At 37.7% G+C, this 17,380-nt stretch overlaps 1 protein-coding gene across 3 annotated transcripts in view; it reads left to right on the top strand.

The window, feature by feature from the left end:
- The window catches only part of Cntln (centlein), a 243,179-nt gene that overhangs the window by 120,254 nt on the left and 105,545 nt on the right, over positions 1-17,380 (top strand). For all 3 annotated transcript variants that reach the window (XM_085839197.1, XM_085839196.1, XM_085839198.1), the window contains 2 exons: positions 2,821-2,942; positions 4,310-4,429. In XM_085839197.1, the coding sequence (XP_085695323.1) occupies positions 2,821-2,942; positions 4,310-4,429 (242 nt within the window). The remainder of the gene's footprint in view (positions 1-2,820; positions 2,943-4,309; positions 4,430-17,380) is intronic.

The raw sequence follows: 17,380 nt of genomic DNA, 5'->3' as shown, positions 1-17,380 counted from the left end.
AAGTTTTCAAAAATTAATTGTAAAATAATAGATTATTGGGGATAAATTTGATCCTATGAAGAGTAATTAAAGCAAGCTCTTGTAGAAGATATTTACATAGTTCAGGCTTTGAGAAGTATTTTGACCTTAATCTCTTGTAAGCATTTCTTATAGGAAACGTATTAAGAAATTTCTAACATACCATGTTAAGAGAATTGATATTTAGTCTGTTTAGTAGATGTAGTATGAAAAATTCGTTTCTTTTTTTTCTGAGATTATTTTTTCTTTAATGTTGTCATTATTTTTACAGTTACAGCTTAAACATTTAGAAAAAAGCAACTGTACTGAATTTATCAGTGGCTCCTCCATATCAGGCTTTTAAAAACTTCTGTATAGACTTTATGTCTTAGAATGACCTCCTCCTCCTCCTCTTCTCCCTCCTCCTTCTCTTCCTCTCTCTCCTCCTCCTCTTCCTCCTCCTTTTCTCCCCTTCTTCCTCTTCCCTCTTCCTCCTCTTCCTTGTTTAGCATCTCGCTGTCTTTCTCTATTTCTGTCTCTCTATATCTCTGTCTCTGTATCTCTTTGTGTCTGTCCCCCCCCCGCCTCTCTCTCCCTCCCCCCTCTCTCTTTTTCCTCCCTCTCTCTCTCTCTCTCTCTCTCTCTCTCTCTCTCTCTCTCTCTCTCTCTCTCTCTCTCTCTCTCTCTCTTTCCCTCTCAGATGAAATACAATCATCTTCCTAACTGCCAGGCTGGCAGGGTGGGGGAGGGGGTATAGGGAACTTTCGAGATAGCATTTAAAATGTAAATAAAAAAATATCTAATAAAATAAATATAATGTACTTAAAGAAAATTTACCTTTCTAAGGATAGACAGTCACTATAACATAACTTATGGAGACAATGTATATATTAGATTTCCTTTAGGTTGAAGTTATAGTGCTGGTGATACTGAATATTAATGGATCAGCATGATACATTAAAAAGGTGCTATCAAACAGAAACACACATAAACAAGATTATATATTGATTGATGATAAATGTTATATTCTCAAAATTCAAGTTTTAATTCATTCTTTGTGTCATATATATATATGTATGTGTGTGTGTTCTATTTTAAAGATGAAGAATCCAATATACACTAAATTTAAATGTCTGCCACAAAATTAAAATAAGTATCTTAAAATTTAATGTCTATTTTAGGTATTAGAATATGCTTCCTTTTAACAAAGTTGCAGCAATTATCTGAAAATATTCTAAATTTTCTGTTAGATAATAGTTTTTTTTCCATGAGCATTCCAGGAAAGCATTGCCATTTTGTATGTTATTTTTCTTTATCAAAAATTTCCATAGCTCTATGATATAAAACACTTCTTGGTATGAACATACCAATACTTTTGATAGCCACTTAGGAGAATTCTACTCAAAGTATAATAAAAGCAGACTGAAAAAGTATTCATACTCATGAGATAGAATTGAAGTAAAATAATACAAACTATAAGTATTACATTCCAGTTTAGATGAGAGGTAAGTGGCCAAAAAAATAATGAATTCTAAAGGATAAAGGCATCACTGTTAATACCTGGAGAGAGGGTGATAAGAGATGCTCGCTTTTGCTGTGCTTCTCTCTAGGGAAAGCCCTCTGCCAGGCTTCTGTCCGTAAGCCTTTGTTTTCTAGTCTGTTTTTGTAAAAAAAGAAGTTGAATTTAGTTGTGTTTGTAAGATTATTCAGCTAATAGAAAAATCTGTCAGAATGTAATTTAAATCTGAGTGTGGAATGCCTGCTCATTTTACATTGCTGTAAGCTAGAGAAAACCTGTTTATTCTAGAAATGTATTGTAGAGGTTTATCTTACAATAATATGAGTGTGGTTTAAAGGTTCATTCTTTATTTGATGAGTATGATTATTTCTCTCTCCCTCCCTCCCTCCCTCCCTCCCTCCCTCCCTCCCTCCCTCCCTCCCTCCCTCCGTCCCTCCGTGTGGATGTGTGTCTGTGTCTGTGCCTGTGTATGTCTGTGTCTGTGTGTGGTACCCATGAAGGCCAGACAGAGATGTTAATCCTATTGAACTGGAGTTGAAGATGGTTATGAGTTTCCATGTGGTGCAAACACTCCTAACTACTGAGCAATCTCTCCCATCGCTGGAGAGATTTTTTTTTCTCCCGGTTGAGTATCTCATGGGGAACAAAAACTGAGGAAGTCACTTGTTTTAGTTTGAGAAACATAGTTCATAATTAGGGCAGTAGTAACATGAATATAATTCCAAAGACCAGCAGATTAGTCTTTGTGATATGACTATATCTAATAAGTAGTTCCCTCATTTGCAATGCTTCAAAACTAGTAAGCTTATTTTTCCCCTTCCAGTCTTCATGGTAGAACCTAACATTAAATTATACTGTTTATTGTATAAGTCTGTCCTTGGTTTCTTCCCTTTGTGAAATTCCTGTGCTTTATTACATAAAAATTGTGGATCATTGGATTTAAGATTTGATCATACTGTGATTAATGTCATCATATTTTAATAAAATAATTTTCATACATGCATGGATAAATCATTATGTTGTTAATACAGAAAAATATAAATATTTCTAAAATAAATGTATGAATATTTGTATGTCTACAAACTATGTAAAGTGCACAAAAAATTCAGTGAATTGATTGAATGGATCAAGCAAGCCTGCTTGTTCTTTGACTAGAGGGAAAAATGGTTTTGGCTTAAGTAGTTGTTATAAGTGCACTCGGTATTTCACATGGCCTTCCTTCCGGTCATCCCTAGATGAGTAATTTTAGGAGCATTATATCAGTAGTATTTCATAAGTGTATACTTGCTTTGTGTGTTCTATAGAGCCAAGAAAATGATGAGCTAAGAGATGCCCATGAAAAACGCAAGGAGAGACTACAGATGTTACACACCAACTACAGGGCAGTAAAAGAGCAATTAAAACAGTGGGAAGAAGACAGTGGCATGTGAGTTACATAGCTCATAAAGGCATCTCCCTAAATATTAAATGGAATGGAGAGCATTATATAGGTGTTTTAATGGCTTTTGTTTAGTTTTAGAGAAATTATTTGGTAGTCAAATCTTTACTGTGACTCTTTTAAGGGAGAACATAACCAATGAAAACAGAAAAATGTGTTAGCCATAACTATAGATTTCCCTATCATTTACAGATGTCACTGGCAGAAGGGGGTTATGAGTAGTATGTGTCTTTACTATCAATAGGATACCTTAATAAAGGTCTATAATTCAAAGGAAACCCAGCTAATACCTGTATTATTGAAGAACTGCTTTTAAATAAATAAAATACTGGTGTTAAAATTTTATAACCCCCATAGTATTTACATTTTAATGGAAAGACAGTAGAAATATGAAAACTACATGTATAGTTAACCATCTTAAAACTATTTCCACCTAGTCTGCAATTTGAAGATCTTTACTATCCATCAGTTTTTTAAATTTCAGCTTATCTGAATGAATTGGCAGTCTCAGTTCAATTGCCCTGAACAGGTGTTCAGATCTTGGTTAGTGGTAAGTTGCTCCCCTGGTAACAGTATCAACAGAGGGCAAAGGACTGCATGAGTATAGCAAATCTACTTCCCTCCCACTTTGAGATGGATCCTTTAGGGCGCTGTTGATGATACACCTTGGTCTGTTCTGTAGAGAAGTAGTTTCCAAATTGGCCAGTACAGCACTTTTAGAAACTAAAAGTGAAGTTCCTTTCATGTACAGAAAATGAAACTATAAAGGGCGTTTGGCCTCGCTGGTAGATAATTGTCACTTCTAACCTCTTCCTCTGATGAATGGGAAATGGTTCCCATCATGTCTCAGAAAAGCAGTGATGAAGCAGCTTTCCCTAGCCTTAACCTCTGCTCACTCCGCTTGCAGTGTAGCTACCCGAGCACAATCTGCTCTTTGACACAATCACCATTAATAACATGTCTGTGATAGGGCATCTTTACCACATGCAGATCAGATGTCAGCAAATTCTAGATGAATCAATTGCTGTGGTCTCTTTTTGTAGACTTACAATCCTACAGTGTATGTTTTATTACCATTATACTAGAATAAATGAGAGAAATAAACCCCTAGGTTTATTAATATCATATGTCTGCTTAAAAGTTTGCTTTTCATGGTAGCAATTTCGCATTAGGAAATTATGATATAGGACTTTAGCTTTTACATGCTTAGGTATTAGGAAAGTCATCTAAAAAGTAGTAAAATTAAATTAGTAATTGAGATTTGGGCTCAATTCATAGATAGTTATGAATTTTTAGGAATGTATAAATAAACTTTTATACCACTTTCAATGTGCAGTTTCTTACTTTAAAAATAGGGCTGAATCCAGACAAACGAAGCGAGCAGAGCCTCACCAGCTCCGACAAGAAGACTCTGATGCTGTGTGGAATGAACTGGCATATTTCAAAAGAGAAAACCAGGAGCTGATGGTTCAAAAGTGAGTTTCTTTTTAACAAAATCATATAAATAATCTGAGATTTATTTTTGTTACTCAAAGTCTATTAGAGAAGCACATTTGAAAACTTGAAAATGAAATTATCTGAGATTTATAAATAAGACCATATATATATATATGTTTGTGCATATATTTTATATACATATATACATACACACACACACATATATATATATATTCATACAATAACAAGTTTCACATTTACTAGCTCTAACAGAACCGTATAATATGATCTAGGGATTGTGTTAATTAATGTGGCTCTCATCTGTTGAGGGTGTCGTTCTTCATTAGCCTGTATTTTAGACACTGCCTTGCTTCATTTTTGGAATGAGGTGGAGAGGGGATAACCTAGCCAGCCATCCTTGTTTGATCTCCTAGATATATACGCAATGCAGAATGCCTGAACTCTCTTGGTTCCCTGCCCTGTCCTGCTAATCCCAGCTGAGCTCATTATGGTGTAGCCTTGCTGCTACTCTTGGAGCCAGAGCTGTCCAAGCTAATTACTGGTAGCGGCAGAACTGCCTGTTAAGGGTCTGGTGTGGATCTGCTAACATGGTCCTTGGTAGTGACCTGCAGAAGACACGAGGGAATTGCTCTCTTTCTTGCCTTGCACTACCTGTCCTTTGGGTTTAATGCTGATCCTGTACATAGGTCTTTTAGCTGCCCTAAGTATAAAACTTGATGAAGGATACTCATATTTTAGAAAACACACAGTTTGCTTGCTTGATCTTATAATTCAAGGGCTATTACATCCAGCTTGGCAAAGAAGGAACATTTTTTTTTGTCTTGTTTTATTTTGAGACAAAAGAAAGATTATACCAATATAATTAGCCTCTTCTTTGATTTAACTAATTTTTTCATTTAGAGTGAATTTTTGACATATGAATTGTGAAGTTTTTAAGTCAGTTGTTTATGATATTGTTTAGTTTGGTACAATTTAACATCATGTGGCATATTGTACTTAAATGTCATTGATTATTCTTAGCTGTAAGCAGAAAGCTTCTTTATTTATAATCTGTGTAACTCTCTATTCTTTTCTATATAATGATAAACTTTTGAGGAAATTACCATGTCAGATTTAAATGTGTATTCTCATTTACCTCCTAAAGTACAGCTTCTTTCTATTATAGCTGAAGATTAAATGCTAATAACTAAGTCTCTTACATGAAACTTGTTTTACAGGCTACATAATTTTTTTGGTTCAAACATTTCTTGATGATTTTAAATAGCTTTACTGAAATATAATTCATCAGCCATATAATTGTCCCATATTACATATAATTCAAAGCCTATTCAAAGGTTTCTACACTATCTATAGTTACTGTTATTTTTAGGACATCTTTATTATCTCTAGCCTATACAACCCACCCTTCCATCTACTTTTCCAGCCCTAGGCAATTACATACTATTCTTTGTAGATTTTCCTATTCTCAAGTTTTCATATAATCTCTGTAGCCACATTATTTTACTAAATGTTATATTTCCAAAGCTCATCCATGTTTTAGCATGTACCAGTACTGCATTAATCTTTTATGAATTAAGTTAAATGAGAGACCTACTCTAACTAGCTGTTAGAGCTAAGCTACTCGAGAAAATTCAGGTAGATAGATGTTAACGCTAAAGGTATAAGGGTTCTTAGCCTTGGTCCTACTGCCTTAGGACCAATAAGGTGGGGGCCTGATTGATGTCTGTGGCCCATGTTACCACTGAAGGCTATGTGGATGTCTTTGGGCTGTGCCACTGCCTGAAGCCATATTCACAATCATGGGCTAGACTATAACCAGGGGTCATGTTTGTGTGAGTACCCTATGCTGCCACCGAGGTCATGTTAAGGCCTGTGAACTGTGTTGCCATCATAGTCCAGGCAGATGTTTTTGGTCTGGGCTGCCACCTCAAGCTATGTTGATATCCATGGACTGTCATTGTGGGCCATATTGGTGTCTGTGGTCCATGTTGCTCTGGAGGAAGCCATGTTAATATCTTTGTCCTATGCTGCCACCGAGGGCTATGATGGTGTTTAAGGTTTGTGTTGCATCAGAGTGCCATTTTGATGTCCACCACTGATCCTGCCACTAGAGACCATTCTGAGGTCTGTGGCATATGCTGATATGGAGACCATGTGGATGTTCATGGTTCATGTTCTTGCCGGAAATCATGTGGAAGTCCATTATCCATCTTCCCTCTGACTGTCAAAGGCAAGGAAGCTACTTCTGTGGTGGCATTGATGACTTCAGAATCACAGTTGAGAAATGGGGACATAGAAGGCTCCTATGACAACTGCACCCCCTCCTCCAAAAAAAAAAAAAAAAAAAAAAAAAGTAACAGCCTAGACTGGAAGCCCTGGAAGAAAACTCTTCTGGTGTAAGGACAGGACGGTAAAGTGCAGCTCTCCATTATTAATGGCTTCTGACAAGGGTGTGGGTTGGGTAGGACTCAGGCCACCAGAAGTTTGCCTATGCTCCAGTGAGTATATGTGCAATACAAATGGGATGCTTTTTATTTTGTTTTTGGTTTTGTTTGTTTGGTTTTTGGTTAGGGGGAAGTCACAAGGGTTGGGGGCACACCTGGGTGGACTGGGAAGTGAGTGTGATTGGGGTGCATGATGTGAAACTCTCAAATAATCAATAAAATATTATCTTGGAAAAAAGATATATTTAGGAAACATTTTACTCATTAATGACATAAGGGAAAATGTAAAGAATCCATCTAAAGAACGTTGGGGAACCTCAAAAGCCTAACCCATTTACTCTACTGAGTAGTTACACCATAAACAGCTCTTTGCAGGAAATGCTGAGTCCTTGTTAAACCATCACAAACTTCCTCGGAACTCTGTTTAAATTTATGAATGTAAGCCGGGTGGTGGTGGCGCACGCCTTTAATCCCAGCACTTGGGAGGCAGAGGCAGATGGATTTCTGAGTTCAAGGCCAGCCTGGTCTACAGAGTGAGTTCCAGGACAGCCAGGGCTACACAGAGAAACCCTGTCTTGAAAAACAAACAAACACACAAACAAAAATTTTGTGAGTGTAGCCATTTATGGTATGGTTATTTTTCCAGTAAGATTTTACTTACTAAAAATAGTGAATTATTTTTCACCAAGAATGGTGAAGAGCACATGCATGATGGATCAGAGTGCTGTACCATCACTTGGGAGGCAGAGGCAAGAGGTTTGCAGCAAGCCTGGTCTATGTAGTCATTTCTGGGCCAGCCAGGACTGCATACAGAAACTTCATGTCAAACAAAGTAAACTAACAAAATTGAACTATTATATGTTAACCATTGCAGTGATTTAATGTACATCCAGAACTGTATGCTCTTTATTGTGGAAAACAAACACTTTTAACATTTTAATATTTAGTATTTGATTTAGATTCTTTTCTTCTTGAGTAGTTTTAAAAACTGCTCTTTTGAGTTGTTGACTTGCTTCATTAAAAAAGTCATTAAATAGAGTTTGGCTTGAGATTAGAACAGAATTTAATTACCTAGATGTTCCAAAGCATATTTCTGGCATGTTGTACTGAGCGATATTCTCAGTAGTGACTATTATAAATCAAAATATCAACTCTGAAAAGTGTTGAAGCTGATGTCTAGTGTTTTTGTAAAAATACGTGCCATTGTACGGTAAGAGTACTGGGATCACAGACGCTTGCCCGGGCTTCCAGCTTTCACTGGCATTCCCAGGATCTGAGCCCAGCTTGCCAGGGTCCTTGGGCATGTGCTTTAACCCTCTGCACCATCTCCTTAGCGTCAGACCCCTGGTGTATTATATTCTTATGTTTTGTGTTCTTATCTTTGATGAGCAGCCTTTGAAGTTTATTGTCCATTTTATAAATCTGCTTTGTTACTGTGCTTCCTATTTTATGTCAACTTGACATAAGGAAGAATCTTCAGAGATGAGGGAGCCTCAGTTGAGAGAATACCTGCATAAGATCCCACTGTAGGCAAGCCTGTGGAGCATTTTGTTAAAGTGATCGATGAGGTAGGGCCCAACTCACTTTGGGTGTTGCCATCTCTGGGTTGGTGGTCCTGGGTTCTATAAGAAAGCACACTGAGCAAGTAAGTCATGGGGAACAAACAAGTAAGTATCGTCCCTCCTTGGCCTGTGTATTAGCTCCTGCCTCCAGGTTCCTGCCCTGTTTGATGTGAGTCACCTTCCTGACATCCTTTAATAATGAACAGTGAAGTGGAAGCAAAAGCCAAATAAAACCTTTTTCCCCAAGTTGTTTTTAGTCATGGTGTTTCATCATAACAATAGTAAGCCTAACTAAGACTGAGCAAATTCAACAATAATTCTTATGGATAAGCTTTAGAAGTTTTTGTTACACATATGGGACACAAATCCTTAATCACTTCTGATTTTAAAGTATTTTCTTTATTTTTTAAAATATTTTTTCTTATTCTGTAGATTGCCCTCTCCTTTTTGTAGGCTGTCAGACATGGCAAATTTTAATAAAATCTGAATTATTTTATCTTTATGTACCATGGCTTTGATAATATATCTAGGCATTATTTCTCTGACCTACATTTTATCCCATATTTTATAAGTCTTATAAATTTTTCTTTTCTGTTTGGCTCTATTTTGCATTTAGAGCTACCCTTTGTATAAGTTAAATATTATAGACCTGAGTTTGTTTTGTGGTACATATATGTCCAATAGTACCAAGAAATTACCTTTGCACTGTTAATTATCACTTCATTATAATTCTCTGTACCTAATACAAGACTCTTTTTATTCCATTCATTTCAGTACCTGAATTTCACAAACACCATATGGTCAAATGTTGCTGCTTTCCAAAAGGTTCCAAACTCAGGGGTAGTTATCAAGTGGATTATTCAGAATTGTTTTGCCTTGCCATAGGTCTAACTATGAAAAAAAAAAAAAAGCCTTTGAAAACACAAATCCTGTAGTAAGAGAATCAGGAACTTTGACTGGAATTATGCTGCAATGCAGAACTATTTGGAAAAGTAAAAACATTAACTGCCTTGAGCCCACATTTAAAAAGAAGGAAGTATCTACATTGCTTTGATTTTTTTTCATTTTGTTAGCATTACATATATGGCAGCTTTCCTACTCTGTATGTCAGATATATTTGTTAGCTGCTCTGCCTGTGCACACTTTCAACACCACTTGGGAAGCTGTTGCTAGGGAGATGATGAGTCCCAGGCCAACCTGGGCTCCAGAGTGAGACAAGGTCCTGAAAAGGAAAAAATAAAATTCTTATCAGATATAGAGCAAAGAGTTTAAATTTGGGAGCTATTGTCAATGCTGATACCCTCTTTACTTTGGTGTCTAGAAGTAAGTTATATTTTTATGTTGTCACTGTGTCGTTATCGTTGTGTGAGAGAGAGAAGCTTGCCATGGGTTCTGTTTTCTGCTTGTTTTGACTTTGAATCTAGTTTTTACAATTTTTCATTTCTAATCTGCACTGTCTTTGAGATTATCTTTGGATTGAGCAATTCTTAAGCATTTGTAAGATGTGCCATTTGCTCCTTGTCTCTGTAGTTTGTGATGAGAAGGGCACTGTTTGGGGAATTTTTCTCCTGAGGATAATGCTTCATCTTTTCCTGCTTTCAATAATTTCTTACTTTGCTTTATTTTTCAGAAGTTTAATTCTAAGGTGTCTTGGCATGGATTTCTTTGGATGTAGCTTATTTTGGATTCTCTCAATTTTTTGAAACACTGGGGTACATTTGTCGAACTTCAAAGTTTTAGGTCATTATTTCTATAAATATTTCCTTAAACAGAATGCTCCCTTTATTGCACTGTTAGGAGTCTAGTGACGCAAACATTGGATCGTCTGTTGTCCCCCAGATCCTGAGGCTGTTCATCTGCTTCTCATCATTTCATATCTGTGTAGTTTTGGAATTTCTATTGCTGTGTCTTCAAGCTAATATTATATACATGCAGTACATTTTTAAATTGCAATTTTAGTTTTAAAACCTCTGTTTGAATATTCTTTATGTTACCTATTTATCAACTGAGAATTTCTATTTCATTTATTAAAGAATTGTTTGCCATCATTTCTTGGAGAATTTTAGTTATATTTAAAAATTCTTGTCAAGTAATTTTGACATAATGTATTATGGTGAATTGAATGAGAAATGTCCCTCACAGTTTTGGGCATTTGAACCCTTGGTCCTCAGTTGGTGGCACTGGTGGCCTTGCTGGAAGGAGTGTGTCATTGGAGGTTGCCTTGAGATGAAAAGCCATGTGCCAATTCCAATTCCAGTATACTGTGTCCTCCCCCACCCCACTCTGTCTGAGTTCCCAGTTAGAGATGTGAGGCCTAAGCTTCCCACTCCTGCTACCATGCCTGCTGCTTGCTGCCATGCCTCCTGATCATAATAGACTCTTGTCCTCTGGAACTGTATACCCAAATAAACTCTTCTTGAAGTTGCAGTGGTCATTTTATCACAGCTAAAGAAAGCTCACTAACATAGAAGCCGGTATCAGAGCATTGCCTGTTGCTATGCAGTACCTGACCATGTTAGTTTTGGATGAATGTGGAAGAATTTGGAACTTTGGACTAAAAAAGTAATTGGATCTCTAATGTATAGTATGCCACCTGCAAATATGGATAGTTTGATTTTTTTCCCTATTTGTATCTCTTTAATTTCTTTCCCTTGACTTATTTCTCCAGTTGGTATTTCAAGCATATTGCTGAAAAGGAGTGGGAATCATGGACATCCCTTATCTTGCTCCTTATTTGAGTGGAATTCTTTTAAGATTTTGTCCAGTTAGAATTTTGGTGACTGAGTTTTTCATATATAGCTTTTATTATGTTGACGTAAGCTTTCCCTAGCCTTCTAGGACTTTTATCATGAAAGCATAATACATTTTAAAATGATTTTTCTGCATCTACTGAGATGATCTTAGTGAATTATTTCTGACTTGTGCTGCTTTACCCGCTGGACTGCCCATCACCTGACCACACTCACCCTTGGGCTATGGGGATGAGGTGGAGAGAGCACTCACTGCAGCAAGCTTGTCTGATAATCTTCAGGAAGCAAGCACCCTTATATCTTCCACCCTTGTCCTGTTGGTCCCAAGCAAACGTGTCTTCCTTCCTGATTGGCTGGCATTGTCTGCTGTCACCTGAGGCTCTCTGGCAGTCTTCAGTTAGGTCCTCAAGTGGAAGTTGCCTCTGAGGCTGGGCTGCCCCCTGGCTTCATAGAAGGAGTTTGGGAATGTTTCTTCTGTTTTTATTCTTTTGAATGCTTAAGTATTGGTTGTAACTCTTTGCCATGTAGAATTTTGCTATGAATCCATTGGGTCTTGGACATGTTTTAGCTACGAGGCTTTTAGTTATTATTTGTCTTAGTTACTTTTCTATTGCCCTGAAGTGACTTGGTTAGGATTTCTGTTGCTGTGGCAAAACACGATGACCCAAAGCATCAATCACTAATTTAAAAAATGCCTAAAAAAAACAAAAAAACAAAAAACAAAAACAGAAACGAAAGAAACGAAAAGAAAAGAAAAGAAAAGAAAGAAAATGCCTTACAGGCCAACCTTATGGAGGCATTTTCTCTATTGAGTTTACCTCAGTTAAGATGTGGTCTTGCACATCTGGCTGTACCAGCAAGCCAAGCTCTGTCCGTCAAGACCTGTTTATTCCCTCCAAGCATCACATGTCCTCCAGGTGCCTTGCCTCAGCACGGATCTTGCCTCAGAGCTCAGCACCTGCATCTGGCAGCCCAAGTCTGCGGAGTCCTGACAAATGGAACTGAACTCCACAATGGGAGGGGGACCGATACACGCCTGTTGTTAGCATCCTTCATCACGTTTCCTTTCATGTGTTTGCTTTAGTACAACATTCTCTCTCCTGTGTCTGCTTCAGTGAAATGTTCTTTCACGAGCCTGCCTTAGTCTTTCATCTGTGTCCACTTCAGGAAAACACTCATTCACGTGTTTGCCACAGCAAAGCATCATACAATACAACTGACTCTCCAAAGAACCTTTAAGTTTCCACTTCACTTCTTTGATTCATTTATCATCCAGTAATAAGTTGTTTAATCTCTATGAGATTTTGTATTTATTACATATCTGTTTGTTGTCAATTTTAAGTTTTATTGCATTGTGGCCAGATAAAACACACATAGTGACTTTAGGCTTTTGAATTTGTAAAGATTCATTTTATATCCCAGGATATGCTCTAATTTAGGAAAGCTTTCATGTGCTGCTGAGTAGAAGGTGTATTCTTTGGTTTTTGAATGGAATACTCTGGGTATTTGTTAAGTCCAACGGATATACAATAACAAATTCTGATGTCTCTATATTTAGTTTTTGTCCAAATGACCTGCAAAATAGAGAAAGTGGGGTATTGAAATCACCTACTATTGATGGATTTATGTTTATCTGTGTCTTTAAGTCCAGTTATAGATTTTTTTTTTATGAAATTGGCCACTCCAGAGTTTGGTGCATATATATTTAGGATATTAACATCTTCTTAGTTAACTATTCACTTGATTGGAATGATGTCCCTTTTCATCTTTTCTGATTTTTTATTATTACCATCATCACCATCAAAGACTATTATTAATATTTATTTTGTCAGACATCAGGATGGGGACACCTGCTTGTTTCCTGGTCCCATTTAATATGAGCACTTTTGTCTCTCCTTTTACTCTAAGGTGGTGCACATCTTAATGTAAAAATAGATGGGATTTTGTTTCTGAATCATTTATTCAGTCAGTGTCTTTTAGTAATAGAGTTGATACCATTGATATTTACAGTTTCTATTGAAATGTTTGTGTAATTGTCACTATGAGGGCTTTTGGTGGTGGTGTTCTTAGTGGTACTTTGTATCTTACAAATGACGGCTTCACATTTCTTTTCATGGTCCTTCTGTACTCACTAATTTCTTTAGACCTAAATATTACTTTCTTCTTGTATCTGTATGGATTCATCATTCCTTACTTTGGGGAGGTTTTTTTCTATGATCTTGTTGAACATAGGCATGCGCATGTACATTCTGCCAGGATGGAGGGGGGGTGGAGACCACGTGCATGGAGGCCGCGGGCATGCGCAGCACCTAGGCTAGCTGCGTGTAGGTTGGCACGTTCAGGGAGGGGGCAGGGTGAGCGCATGTGCAGATGTAGGGTCCAAGCTGGGCAAATTAGAAAACATGGCCCACAGCATTAATGGGGAAGTCATCTCTCTCAACTATGCATATAACTCAAAGTTTTTTCATAATATCTCATATTTCCTCTATGTTCCTTTCCTGTAGATCTTTTTAAAATAATCTATTTTTTTTGCTCATTTGCTTTAGATCCTATATTTTATCTTTGTATTTTATAGTCCTTGTATCTTATAGTTGAGTTTTTCATATTTCAATTCCATCTTCTTTTCAGCTTGAGTCCTCATCAGTGTTTCTGTTTCTCTGTTGAAGCCTATTCTCTGATCCTAGATGGTCCTCAGTATTCCTGTCAGCTTTATTTTTGTGTTTTCTTTGGGATCATTCAGGTGTTTGTTTTTTTTTTCTGAAGTTTCTTTTTAATTTTTTCTTTCTTTCACTTTATTTATTTTGTTTATTACATTCCAAATGTTGCCCCCTCTGGGAGCATCAAGTTTGTATAGAATTAGGTGCATCCTCTCCCACTGAGGTCAGACAAGGACCAGCCCATGTATGCTTTTTGGTTGGTGACTTAGTCTCTGGGAGCTCTGAAGGGTCTGGGTTAGTAGATTCTGTTGTTCTTCTTATGGGGTTGCAATCCCCTTCAGCTACTTCAGTCATTCCCCTAATTCTTTCATAGAGGTTTCCAACCTCAACCCAATGGTTGGCTGTGATTTTCTGCTTTTGTCTCAATCAGCTGCTGGTAGAGACTCTGAGGATAGCTATGCCTGGCTCCTGTCTGTGAACAAAGCATGGCATTAATAACAGTGTCAGGATTTGATGCCTGCCCATGGGATGGATCCCAAGTTGGCCAGTCACTGGATAGCCTTTCCTTCAGTCTCTGCTCCATTTTGTTCCTGCATTTACTTTAGACAGGAATAATTCTGTGTCAAAATTTTTGAAGATGGTTGGGTGGCCCAATCCTTAACCAGGATCCATGTCTATCTACTGGAGGTGATACCTTCAGGTTCTATCTCCGGACTGTTGGGTATTTCGGCTCAGGCCATCAGAATTGAGTCCTGGGAACCTCTCACATCTCAGGTCTCTGGGACTTTCTAGATGTTCCCCTCGTACCATCTCCTCCCACTGCTACCTATTTCCACTCATTCTCCTGGCCCTCTGGACTTCTTTCCAATCTTCTTCATATTTGATCCAATCTCCTCTCCTCTCTCCTTTCCTTCTCTCTCTCCCTCCCAGGTCCCTCCCTTCCTCTGCCACCAATGATTATTTTGTTCCCCCTTCTAAGTGGGATTGAAGTGTTCACACTTTGGCCTTTCTTCTTGTTAAGCTTTATTCCATCTGTGAGTTGTATCATGAGTTTTCTCTACTTTTTGGCTAATATTCACTTATCACTGAGTACATACCATGTATGTCATTTAGGGTCTGTGTTTCCTCTCTCAGGAAGATATTTTTCTGCTTCCATCCATTTGCCTGCAAAATTCATGATGTCCTCATTTTTTATGGCCAGATAGTATGACATTGTGTAAATAAAGCACATTTTCTGTATCCATTCTTAGTTTGAGGGACATCTGGAATTTTTTCAATTTTTTCAAGGCTATTACAAATAAGGCTGCTATGAACATAGTAGAACATGTATCCTTGTGGTATGGTGGAGCATCTTTTGGGTATATACACAGGAATGGTATAGCTGGGTCTTCTGGTAGAACTATTTCCAATTTTCTAAGGAACTGTCAGATTGATTTCCAGAGTGATTGTACCAGTTTGCAATCCCACCAGCAAAGTAGCTGGATATAAAATTCACTCAAACAAATCAGTAGCCTTCCTTTTTACAAATGATAAATGGGATGAGAAAGAAATTAGTGAAACAATACACTTTAGAGTATCTTGGTATAATTCTAACCAAGCAAGTGAAAGTTCTATATGACAAGAACTTCAAGTCCCTCCCTGACGAAAGAAAATGAAGACCTCAGAAGGTGAAAAGATCTCTCATGCTCATGGATTAGTAGGGTTAACATAGTAAAAATGTCATCTTACCAAAAGCAACCTACAGATTCCATGCAATTCCCATCAAAATTCAAACACAGTTCTTCATAGACATGGAAAGAACAATTCTTTATATGTTAAAACAAAAAATTCAGGATAGTGAAAACAATTCTCAACAATAAAAACTTCTGGGGGGAACCACCATCCCTGACCTTAACATGTACTACACAGCAATAGTGACAAAAAACAAACAAACAAACAAAAAAACAAACAAAAAAACAAAAAAACATGGTATAGGTGCAGAGATAGACAGGTTGATCAATAGAATAGAATTAAAGACCCAGAAATAAATCCACACACCTATGGACACTTGATCTTTGACAAAGAAGCCAAATACATGCAGTGGAAAAAAAGACAGCATATTCAAGAAATGGTGCTTGCTGGTCTAACTGGCAGAGTACATATAGAAGAATGAAAATTGGTCCATATTTACACTTTTTACAAAGCTCAAGTCCAGGTGGATGAAGGGCCTCAACATAAAATGATATACACTGAATCTAATAGAAGAAAAGGTGGGAAACAGCCTCAAATGCATTGGCACAGGGGAAATTTTCCTTAACAGAACGCTGATGGCTCAGGCTGTAAGATCAACAATTGACAAATGGGACCTCAGGAGAGAGACTGAAAGCTTCTGTAAGGCAAAGGACACTGTCAATGGGACAAAGCTCCTACAGACTGGGTAGAGATCTTCACTGACCCTATATCCAATAGAAGGCTAATATTCAAACTATATAAAGTTTGAATATTATAAAGTTGAATATATAAAGACTGAAGAAGTTAGACTCCAAAAAACCAAATAACCCAAGTACGACAGGGTACAAAGCTAAACAGAGAATTCTTAAACAGGAATCTTGAATGGCTGAGAAGCACTTAAAGAAATATTGAAAGACCTTAGTTATCAGGGAAATGCAAATCAAAATGACCCTGTTATCCCACCTTATACCAATCAGGATGGCTAAGTCCTTGATTTTATTGAGCTGTTACCTTTTGTTTTCTTTAAACTACGTGAATTCTTTGATTAATTTTATGGTTGTTCTTTTACATCTTGTGTCCTGGAGTTGATTAGATAAATTTCACTGGAAAAACATTTTTACAAAGCTGGTAGGTTTTGGAGAGAAGATACTGGCTTGATCTATTCTCTCTCTCTCTCTCTCTCTCTCTCTCTCTCTCTCTCTCTCTCTCTCTCTCTCTTTCTCTCTCTATCTCTCTCATCATTTTATTCATTTACATTTCAAATGATATCCCACTTCCTGGTGGTTATCACTCCACAACCATCCCATTCCATCTTCTATCTCCCCCTCCCCCCCTTGCCTCTATGAGGGATGCTTCTCCATCCAGTCACACACTCCCCTAGCACCCCCCTATGCTGGGGAATGAAGCCTTCATAGGACCAAGGGCCCCCCTCTCATTGATGTCAGATAAGGCCATCCTCTGCTACATATGTATCTGGAGCCATGGAGCCCTCCATGTCTACTCTTTGGGTGGTGGTTTAGTACCTAGGGGCTCTGGTTGGTCAGGTTAGTTGATATTGCTTACCCTATGGGGTTGCAGTCCCCTTCAGCTCCTTCATTCCTTCCCTTAGCTCTTTCATTGGTGTCCCTATGCTCAGTTTGATGGTGAGCTGTGAGTATCTGCATCTGTATTGGTCGGGTGTTGGTAGAACCTCTTAAGAGAGCAGCCATACCAGACTCCTATAAGCAAGCACTTCTTAGCATCAGCAATAGTGTCTGGGTTTGGTGTCTGCAGATGGGATGGATCCCTATGAGATCTGGGCATGTTAACTTCTTTTTGTTACTTCTGATATGGACAACAACTTAG

Source organism: Mus caroli, unplaced genomic scaffold, assembly GCF_978045245.1.
Source record: "Mus caroli unplaced genomic scaffold, Mus_caroli_1 scaffold_6, whole genome shotgun sequence".
Lineage (NCBI taxonomy): Eukaryota > Metazoa > Chordata > Mammalia > Rodentia > Muridae > Mus > Mus caroli.
The sequence above is the reverse complement of the archived record's forward strand: the minus strand, read 5'-3'. Positions and strand labels throughout refer to the sequence as shown.